The following is an 11,215-nucleotide window of genomic DNA, read 5'->3' as shown; positions in this document are numbered from 1 at the left end:
TATAGAATTATTTTTTTTAAGTAACTTAAAATTAAGATAAATCGATGAAATTTCGTATACACGTTCTTTATATGATCTTCTATCGTATACAAAAAAGAAATTTCAAATCGGATAAGTAAAAAAAAAATTAGAAGTTCAAGACGGTTAAGGTTGGTTGTTGTCAAATCAGGCCTATCAAAACTACTACCCGATAAGTAGGCATGATTCAGAAACCAATATTTCAAAAAGTGCGTGATAAGAAAATATAAGCTGATGATAGGGTAAACTCTATTAAAATGTCTTTATAAATGTGGTTATCCGATCAAATTTCGATCATTTTTAGAAAAGTTATCGTAATTTGAAAATTTAAATTCTCAAGACGTTTTTGGCCGTTTGCTCCTATCGATGAGCAATGTAATTGAATAGGAAAACATATACGTCACAGGTCAAATGCAAAGTAGCAAAGGCCATTTGAGAAATAGCACATATATATCCATCGTAGCAAAAGCCGTTGAGTTCTATTAATATATATATATATATATATATATATATATATATATATATATATATATGCGTGCGTACAACTGAGGACTAGTGCTGTTCCGCCGTACCACGCCGAGAATGTTAAAGAGTCGTTATCCAATCGAGTTCGAACAATACCATGAAAGCCCCAGTGGTCTAATGGTTAGGACATCTGCATATCAAGCAGGCGGTCCGAGTTCGAGTCTCGGTTGGGGCGACTTTTTCTCATTCTCACAGATTTCCTCATCTTTATCGTTTCAAATTAATTAATTAAATTTCAGTATATCACCGGGCGGTTTAGAATTAATGTTCTTTGCCTCTTGTGTTTATATATATATATATATATTTTTTTTTACCCGGAAAAATCTTATGTAGGAGAATTTTACAGTAGACGGAGGTTGCACTCTCGGAGTGGCTTTCTGTTTTATAAGTAGTGAAAACAATGTTTTTTTTTCGTTTTCTTTTCTACGGAAGTGTTTAACTTTGTTATTACAAAATAATGTATTCAAAGTCTGATTTAATTAATCTTCATTTTTTTATGTTTTTGGGGGACAATACATCTTTAAAGGGGTTCTCCCGAATCATAAAGATTTCCCCTGGCTAGAGCCTGAATAACATCGCCAGGAGTGTAATTTGGGATGGACCTGTTTATATTGTTCTTTCTATTATTCTAATATTCATTGTAAAGTTTCCCTGCACCGCCGGTATATCAAAGTTCGCAGTTTTTCAGTCAAGTTACACACTTTGCAAACTACAGAAAAATAGCGTCGTAGAACCAGTTGGTATAAGGTTATTAAATCCACGTCCTAAAAGGGGATTCCCCACTTGTATATTAACAACGAACTATGCGTCAAAAGCGTCCATTGCCCCGTCGTCGATTCCCGAATTGTTTGTACGCTACGGACTCACCGCACGTCAACATAGGGAAAAACTGTAGATGAAAAATGTAATCAGTGTTGTAGATTCTACAGAACTGAGAACATTTCACATATAGATCAGTGTATAATTGATAAAAAGTGTCAGTATCGGAAACAATTTCACGACCATCAATTTTTTTTTGCGACCCAAAAATTGGGTCGCGACCCATAGGTTGCGGAACGGCGGACTAGAGGGTAGGCCGTCTCCTGCAGTTCAAGAACAAGACCTATGCGGGTGCCGAGGTTCATAACGCCCGTACCACCGGGATGGTATTACGCCAACGATACGTGATCGTAATTGTGCCAGCTTGCGTGTATAAATGGAATACGATTCACAGTACAAAAACAAAACAATGCATAAGACTTAATAATGTGTGTTCTTATTATTCAAATTTATGTTAAACTAAATCGGCACGCTTATAAAAAAATGCATCTGCCAAAAATCAATAAACACTAACATTTTATTAGCCTGATATTCATATTTGTTTCGGCAAGCTGACTATTATTGTAAACTATATTAAAAATCCAGAATTTAGAATTCTTATTTTAACCAAAATATAGCAGCAAATAAGCGAGAAACATGTTTAATAGAGTCTACAAGGATGAGAAGTTCACTTAAAAGGCCTAGTTTGCGTCGGGCCGCGCGCAGCAAGTGATAGAGGAATGCTTTTAATACGATACAACGTACACTAGGCCTAGAGACAATGCAAACTGTACAGATTGAGAAAGTCATTACAAGCATAAAGCTTCTAAATAGTGAAAGTACTTATTATAATATTCAAAACACAAGAGAAAACCAAAGAATTATCTTCAAATGTTCTCTTCTTGATAAGGATGTCCCCTGGAATATTAGTTTTGACCATAATTGCCCCAATTCATATCATAAAAGTGACCCGAAGGGGTTCTACTTTAACCAATCTGTATTAAAGAATATTATAAAGATAAAAATAAAAAGAAAAAGAAAAGAGACGGGTTATTTGAACGCCGATGACAGCATACCTTTTGTTGTATGCACGCATCGAGTTTGACTTTGTATTATTGACGATATTTTATAAAAAGTGACTTACGTCATCTTTACTAAAGTCAAAGTTCACAACACAATTGTACCCCTAACCCCCTAAATAATAAAGCATACATATTGCACATTTGAAACTAATAGATTAACTAAATAAAATAGACATTGAGCCTTAATAAAATCAATAATAATATTTTGTTTTTAATTCTAAAATTATCATTTTGTGTAAATGAAAAACAAGATATAGGCTATAGTTACGCCAAAGATACAGGTGTCCAGTAAATTAAATGTCTATGTTTGATCAGTATCAATCAATAAGGACTCAACTTAGTATGAATGAGTCATGTTTAGCAAGACCACCAGTGATCAAACATTATTAACCATTGCATCACATATAGTAGTTGTACCAGCAAAAGTGCGCTCGAGTTTATCTCGTAAAATAATTTTGACTATACACTGCATGACGGTGTTGCGTAAAAGATTTTTCATTGAATTGATACTGTTGTAGGCTCTATTTATTATAATACATGGGTCCTAAATTAGTCTTTCTTAAATTGTAATTATAGGACCTAACGACACAATATGGTCTAAAGTATGAATGAATGGTCAATTTTGTATATGTAACTTATTGTATATTTTATTATTTAATAACACTGGAACCAATCAATTTTCCATATATATGCATTTCATGTATATTGGACAGAATAAAGTATATTTATATTGTACAATTGCTATGACAGGTAAAAATTATGTTGCCCTCCAATTCTGTGGCAGGCGACGTATGGCCAAAGATTAAATAGCTATGACATTATATATTTATATATATATATATATCTCCAAAGGCAAATTACTGAAAAAAATGACAATGCTGTGGCTATCAGTGGCTCGATCTCAATGGAGATACAAAAAAAAAGCGAAAAGCTAAATCAAAACGATAAGTAAAACAGCCAGAAAAGTTACCAGACAACACTAGCCCTTCATCAGTGCAAGTGAAGGAATTTGGATAACGTCATGTATAAGAGCTGGCAAGTGCTGCCTTATTATATATAAATTCACAGGCATAGAAGAAACTCTAAACTGCCCGGGTATTTACTACTGAATATCAATTACTTAAATTTGAAACGATAAAGGATGAGGAAATCTGTGAGAATATATATATATATAATTATATTAATTATGACAATTGTTTCTTATTCCTTTTCACAAATCAATGAATATGTATCTTTATGGAATTTGTTTACAGAACCAGAATGTAAACCGGGAAACCATCTTACGCTCTGTCTACACTATCAAACTTTGTGACAAAAAAATGTAATGTGCCCATATATGGACATGATGATTTCATATCACTACAATATTTTGGTACATCACACTTTTTTTGTCACATAAAGTTTGATAGTGTAGATAGAGATTTACGCTTTAGTACAATGGCAGAACAATGTAAACATTGGAAGATTTAACAAATAAGCACCACATGTTTTCTTATTGGATACATAATTAGAAAGTACAAAGATGATGTAATATTACACACACATGATTATATCACCCAATTTCTCCATGATTATTATAGTTATTAAGGCCAAGCATGGATTCAGTCCAGTGGCCAGAGAAAAGCATGACAAACAATTATAGTGTTAAAGAATAGCATTCACATTCTTAATATGAACAGAGTGCAATTAACTATATTAGTGGCCTTCGATTTACTTAAGAAGTGGTTGAGGCTTGTCAGAAAAAGGTTTTTACTTATCCCCAATATATACCTGAATTTAAAAGTACATTAAAAAAGTTAAAATACAATTCAATTGTAAATAGTAACCTCAATAAAAATTAATTTTTAAAAAGTAATTATTATATAAGAAATACAATAAATATTTTGATTAAAATGGAATTATCAATTAAAAAATATCATTTCATGATATATTTGTAAGAATGCATGCATAATTTTAAGGGCAGAGCAAAAAAAAAGAATATATTGTACTAATATATTGTACTGTTGATAATTTATCTTCTAAACATAATGATCTTATCACTAGTATCAATATATAATTATTTTCTAAAAATGAAAACAATGATTTGAAACAAGATATCAGAAAGTGAATTATATAATCAATTAAATAGGTAAAAATTAAATTATTCATATAAATAAATTATTTGATATATAATGTGATCTTTGAAGAGTATTTAAAATTTAAAGAAAAAAGTTTGTAAAAAGTACATAATGATAAAAAATCAGTATTTGTATAAGATTTAATTTTACACAATTAGACAACATTAGCATTTGCAGCAATATTAACAAGCAGGTTTTTAAATATCAATTTGCATTAGTTGAATGCTAAACCAGTAATTCTTAAAAAATATTAATAATAATTAAATTCTTTAATTTTGCAGAATGATGAATAAGTCTGAACAGCTTCAAACATTTTATACTGCCCTCGCTTGGTTGTTATATCTTGGGTAACTTGGGGGCGCTAACCATAGGATTGCTTTGTTCTAATAGTTTACGTCCTTCACTTTTGTAATCGTAGCCACAACTATGAACCTCAGCATATCGATGCGTGGCACAGAAGTTTCGGCCACATCTAGAATTGATAAAAGAAGAAAAAAGGAGATTAAAGAAAAGGAAAAAGTGGGTAGAGCCTACATTTTCTTATTCAAATGTCATTGCCAATTACTGGTTGAGAAACATGCTTTCTAAATCAAAATAAATAACAAGCAAGCAAATTATAAGCAACTTGAGGTACTAACTTAACTTAATGATACTTAAAATGGATGTCCACCTTAGTCACTGGAGACAGATTGATTATTTAAACAATTACAGATAAAATACAATGAATATAATATATACAGATAGATATATGTAGACAATAAGCTTGTTCTTACCTGCATTTATAACTAGAAGCAAGACCTGTTTTTTTGTTACATAGAAAGCACCTTTTACTTGACTTTTTCTTGTTGGATGTCAGGGCTGGCTTAGATACCGGTGGTAATCGATGAATTGGAGAAACTAAGCATAATCAAAATAGAACAATTTCATTTTATCTCTTGCATACTGTTTCATAAGATCTGTCTTAATGACATTAAGTTTGTAATTCAATCAATTATGTGTGGGAATCTTTTTTATTTTTGGATTTATGATTTCTGACGGTTCATGACATTTTTTTAAAATTTCCATAAACTTCTGTTACTTTGCCTACAATTAATTTAAATGACACTTTGACAATTCCTTTAATCTTTTTAATGATATAAATTACAATTTTTTAAATTATTGTTTTCTAATTGACTGTGTTTTTAAAAAACTTACCAGTACCTATTCGACCATCACGACTGTTTAATCGATGCCGTATACTGTGGGCAGACTGAAGAAAAAGAAAGTGAAAAAAACAAATAATTCCTTCAACATTTTTATTGAAATATCTCCATCCAGAATTTCTGTAAACATAACATGTCACTAACAACCAAGTTGATTTAAAATGTCGATTTTCTCCGAGAACATTAAGATAATAATAATACTTACAATCAATGATTTGCGTGCTTCGGGTGTGGCAATTCTTTCAGTCCTCCGTGTATTTCCGATTCCTGCACTATTCATGGTCCGAGATAACGCAATAGTACCTGAAGTCACTCGTCCATGACCAGTACCTTTACTTGTATGAGTGTCTCTTGTTTTTGTGCACAATATATTATTTATCTTACCCTCCTTGCTTGCTTGGTTCACTAGATTTGTTACCATCCGTGCATCAGAAGATTTTAACGTACTAAAATCACGTTTTGCACTCATGCTTTTATGATCCACATTTGATGCAGTTATTACGTTTGACGTCATTGAAGTGTTTGGACGAATGTCCTCTAAAACATGTTTTGAACTTGATGGCAAGGTGCCAAGATTCGTGTAAGACCTTTTAAGACAAACGTCCTTTAAATTGTCTAATGTTTTTGCAGAGGTTCCAGGACTATTTAGTTTAGTTTGTTTCTCTGCTCGAGAATGACTAGCGCCATCAATAGAGTCCGAACTACCATGAGTATGGCTGCTAGTAACGACCTGTTCGTTTATGGGTTGTGATAAAATTAACGGAGGAAACATAGGTGCAGGTTTTACACCAGGATGTGGTTTCTTCTTTTTACTGGCTGAATGCCGACAACGAAAACTGCTTTTGGGCCGACCTGCTGATGGTGGTCTTGGTTGTGCCTTAGGTTTCTGAAATGTGGATAAAAAATCAAAGAATGAATGATTACTAAGGTAAATGGATGTACAATATTGCTATCACTTTTTATTTTGTGCAGTTTATTTCAAAGCTCTGTCTACACTATCAAACGTTATGTGACAAAAAAATGCGATTTGCTATATATGGAGATGATGATATTAGTGTCATCACTACCATATTTGGGTATATCACTACCATATTTGGGCATGTCACACTTTTCTTGTCAAAGTAGTGATAGTGTAGACAGAGATTTAGGCTTCCAACCAAGCTTAAATTAAATAAAAGGATCCTGCCACAGATCAACAACAAATCTATGCTTTACAGCTCCACCGCAATGGATGGTCGAATGCTTTGATATCAAAAGTGAAATGTATGAATGGATGAATATAGAATAAAAGAACACTTTGTTCACAAGGTCATCAAGATTTTATTTCAAATTGCTTGGATAGAGGAGGGGCTAGATCTAGTCGAAAAAGCCTATTAATAGATGGATCATGACAGATAAATGGTTCTAACACCAACTTTACACCAGGACAATGGTTTTTTTTTTTAGAATCCTATAATTATGATGAATAAAAACAAAAATGATCTTACTTTTCTAGAAATACTCATGTTTTCCATCTTAGCTCTTAACAGTTTCATTTTATTCATTGTCACATCATTCTCCTTCAGTGCTTCTTGTGAAATCACTGGCTCCTGTTCCTCGTCATCAACCATGTTGTACATTGATGCTCCGCTTTTAAAATAAAAACAAAACATCATGTGTCAATATTTGAAATATCATGTGGAAGACTATCCCATATTGGTCTAGATTAGAGTATACAGTGTTTTATACTGAGAAATCTGGGGACGAATTAGGTATGGTCTTAAGCCTGATGTGAGGTCCTCACCTATGTCTTTGCAAATTATAATATTACCGATTTTAACTATAAATAACTATCAAAAAGAGTAATGAATGCTGCCAATAGTTCTAAGGTGTGGTGGGTTGTTTTCATTTCCTTGTGTTTTGTCTTTGTTTTTTTTAACTTTGTTTGTCTGGATACTGGGCCCTCTGGGAGAAGAATTTGACTGAAGATGTCCCTCAGTATAAAAAAATCAATAAAATAAAAATCATCTCAATCTCATTAGAGTTAATAATTAAACAGAAATGGAACTACCTTCTATGGCAAACTTTTAAAATTGAATTATATTGAATCAAGAAAAATGTTACCTTAAAGACTCAGATAATGGAGTCAATGTGCCATCTCCACGATCAACGACTCGGAAAAAATTGAGTTGATCACCCTCACGGAAGACTAAAAGTGTAACTTGTCTATTACCAGGAACTCGTTCCCATATTTCTTCCTTGTTGGCTTCCATGTACTCGGCCATTTCTCGTACGGCCGGATCTTCCATTGGTACTTAAAGAGAAGTATTTTGTAACATTAGTGGTAACATTAACACAGTGTTTTATGGGTCAATTTATTTGATAAACAAAACAGTGTAATTAATTATAACTACTGTACTACTGTAATTGTAATCCACCCTGGGAATAGATAAGGTAAGCACTAAATTACATTACAGACAAGTCTCTCGATTTCAGTACCGAACTCCTTCATTAAACATGACCACAAAAACCAATACAGTATTTCCAACTCTTAAAAATGTTGGCCAAATAATGTCATCAAACTTACTTCTCCTTGTATTGATGGGGCCGCCTCTCATTGCTAGAACCAGTTTTAAAGTACATCCTCCACTTATCCTGTAAAATACATTACAACAATCACTAATTGTTACAAATTACTAATAGTAATGGCTATAGTATACTATATAAAAGGAACAGTTTGAAAGTTTTATTTACCAGTTTACTAATACTGTAGTAAAAAAAACCAAAACAAAACAGTTGATAAATTATAATAATAATATTAACAATAATATTTAAATCGTGGCTGGTCTTGAACAGTTAGTAGGTTCTCTGATAAAATTTTTGTTCGTCTTATAGAATGGCAAAAATATGCAGTACAGTACAGTAGTTATATTCAATCAATATTGCAAGTTACTGTATACCACCTACAGAGTGAAAGTATGTTTATCAACATACAAACACCAGCAAGGGGTTAAAGTGTGTTAGTGAGGAACAAGACGTTAATTGTGTTGTTAAATGCTAAGGTTTGTTGACGTCAAGGCTAACAAACTGAGCTTTTCAGAAAATGTTTCTATTCACAGCACAGCATTTCTTGATCGACTGTTAGTATAATTGTGTTATGATTTTATTACACTGTAAAAATACTTCTAAACCACAAAGTAACCAGTAATGTATAAGTAAATATTAAACATATTTTATCCATATAGTATCTACATGGGTTTATTAGTTGCATTTAATGGCTGCTCTTATTATAGTTTTGGAATAAAAGTAATCTTTACCATAGTAGTATACAGTACAGTATATGGAACAAAGCTATCTAGATATGATAACTAATTAAGTAAGTACTTTTCAGTAATTAAGATTAATAACCGGACTAAATCAATGCTAGAACTACAAAAACAATTGGTTGTTTGTTGTACAGTTTAAAAACTAATATACTGCACTATTAGTAGGCTGCCCCTGGGCATGTAAACAGGCATATCTGTGACATTTGACCAGTGTAAGGAGGTCTCTTTGTGGGGTGCACTGTTATGGAAAAGCTCCGGGAGGTTGTTTTAACAGGGCATAGTCCAAGTACTTCTTGTATACAAATACACATTAATGCATGCCATATACAAACTATATTCATTGACAAAGAATAGAAACGTACCACAAAATAAAATCCATTCAAAGAATCAAAAGATAAAAATGTATTCAGGAGAATTTCTATACAGTATATTATAACAGTAGGCCTACTGTAGTACTGTACTTCATACAATAGCTTAAGCTTTTGTATATTAAGTATTTAGTATTATTATTTGCCCTCCTTTTACAACAAAAAATAAGAAAATCAGATTTGCTAGATAAAAATTGGAAGTTTGACAATAATTATGTCACCAAAATTCACACACATCTGATTAAAAATAAGCTTACCCATAATCATGTAGACAATAATCATCTTCAAGTTCCACTGATTTCCATATAAGGTGTTGCTGATTAAGAGGTATACCTACACATGTAGTAAATGAAATAAGAAATAAAGAAAATCTCAGCAGTTCTTGTGCAAACACTAAAACAATTTTTTTATCTTAAAAGTTCAAACATTCTAAGCGTCTTGTTCAAAAGCAGGAAAAAGTTGGCTAGAACAAAATTCATAAATAATTTTAACTCAATTTTATTGAAAAAAGTGTTATTCACTAAAATAAAATACCAACAATCGTCAATGAATACCAACTGCACAATAACCGGTTCATAAAAAAAAATATTATTATTTCAGTAAAAAATAAAAAACATCAAAAAGTCAATGGAAATCATCAATAATTAATAAACACAATCAAATTCAGTTTATTCATATTTGCAAAGTTAATGTGAATAGATAGACGTAAAAACATGGTATATAATAGTAACTGTATGGGTACTTTAGGGAAGCCATGAAAAAAACCTACCAGGTATTTATAATTTTACAGTTGACGCTTTAAAAACGTATGATAAAAAATGTATTAATAAATATGTAGACCAGCCTTTCTTATATATTATTAGGCCCTACACAAAATGATTTTATATTGCCAGTAGACCTAGTTACATGGCATTGCAATCAAGTCTCTATAAAAACAGAAATACACATTTTAATAAATATAATAAACAAACCTTCAAGACGTTGTATTTTGGCTTTCACTGAAATAACAGTCTCGAAGGGTGAAACTCTCAACTCAAACACAGTTCCGGTCAAAGTTTCAACAAATAACTCCATCAAGTCAGCATACTCGGAATAGTCTATATAATCCATACTGTTTAATTAATATAAGTTCGGTGTAGGCCTACTTAAAATGTAAAGCCTATCAGGCACTGATCATAAGATGGGAGGAGACACATTGTATGTCACTCCCTACCATCGTTAACCAAAACAAACCGCAGGTTATCCAAGCAAATTAGCAATCCAGGGAGCAGCCGGCTTACTCTCTGCGCACGGTCGGCTAGTGAATGACTAGCTGACTGGCCTAACTAGCGTTCCTTCCATGGCGTTAAAATCGTAACAAATTGTTTTAAGACCATGATAAAGCTTGTTCAATGGTAGATAAGATATTAATTTAGTTGTTCACAAATGTTCAAGTTTTACAATAAAAATGAACTTAGAACAGGCGTTTCTCTTGTAATGTTATTCTTCACTGCCCCGACGACGATTCGCACACAGGTATTTGGTAGCCATGTTTAGAACCCGGATTGAGATCATCTCCCAGAGCAACCAAGATCAGGTGACCAAAATAGATTCACACGCAGGTACTTAACTACATTCTTAGTACCGTAGATACACAAAGTATCGTTAAGTAAATCATTTACCATTAAATAATTACAATAGGAGACCGTTTCTGATCAGCACTGTTTCTGATTCATTAAGATTCTTGATCACTTTGTTGTAAAAATAAATAATAATACTGTATACACCTTTATGATTAAATATTAAATTTAATTTTTAAAT

The 11,215-nt window shown here is 32.2% G+C and overlaps 1 protein-coding gene across 2 annotated transcripts; it reads right to left on the bottom strand.

The window, feature by feature from the left end:
- Nucleotides 1–4,662: 4,662 nt before the first annotated feature.
- On the bottom strand, nt 4,663–11,128 carry LOC144844391 (AN1-type zinc finger protein 4-like). Of its 2 annotated transcripts, none has more exons than XM_078701282.1 (9): nt 10,387–11,128; nt 9,673–9,748; nt 8,309–8,376; nt 7,846–8,035; nt 7,230–7,371; nt 5,948–6,628; nt 5,735–5,789; nt 5,314–5,437; nt 4,663–5,012 (listed from the first exon to the last, which is right to left on the bottom strand). In XM_078701282.1, exons 1-9 carry the CDS (start codon nt 10,523–10,525, stop codon nt 4,877–4,879), a joined length of 1,611 nt encoding a protein of 536 aa, XP_078557408.1. In that variant the 5' UTR covers nt 10,526–11,128; the 3' UTR covers nt 4,663–4,876. The 2 variants fall into 2 exon arrangements, with proteins under 2 accessions (XP_078557408.1, XP_078557409.1); XM_078701283.1 differs by having other exon boundaries at nt 5,741–5,789.
- Nucleotides 11,129–11,215: the final 87 nt, after the last annotated feature.

Source organism: Antedon bifida, chromosome 6, assembly GCF_963402885.1.
Source record: "Antedon bifida chromosome 6, ecAntBifi1.1, whole genome shotgun sequence".
NCBI lineage: Eukaryota > Metazoa > Echinodermata > Crinoidea > Comatulida > Antedonidae > Antedon > Antedon bifida.
The sequence above is the reverse complement of the archived record's forward strand: the minus strand, read 5'-3'. Positions and strand labels throughout refer to the sequence as shown.

What these genes read in the sequence shown, in the direction of transcription:
- LOC144844391 (XM_078701282.1), bottom strand. Translation starts at nt 10,525, where the DNA reads ATGGATTATATAGACTATTCCGAGTATGCTGACTTGATGGAGTTATTT. An exon ending in CCCCATCAATACAAGGAGAA is followed by an intron (nt 8,036 to 8,308) that starts GTAAGTTTGATG and finishes CTTCTCTTTAAG; the next exon opens with TACCAATGGAAGATCCGGCC. An exon ending in GCTTCTAGTTATAAATGCAG is followed by an intron (nt 5,013 to 5,313) that starts GTAAGAACAAGC and finishes TATCAATTCTAG; the next exon opens with ATGTGGCCGAAACTTCTGTG.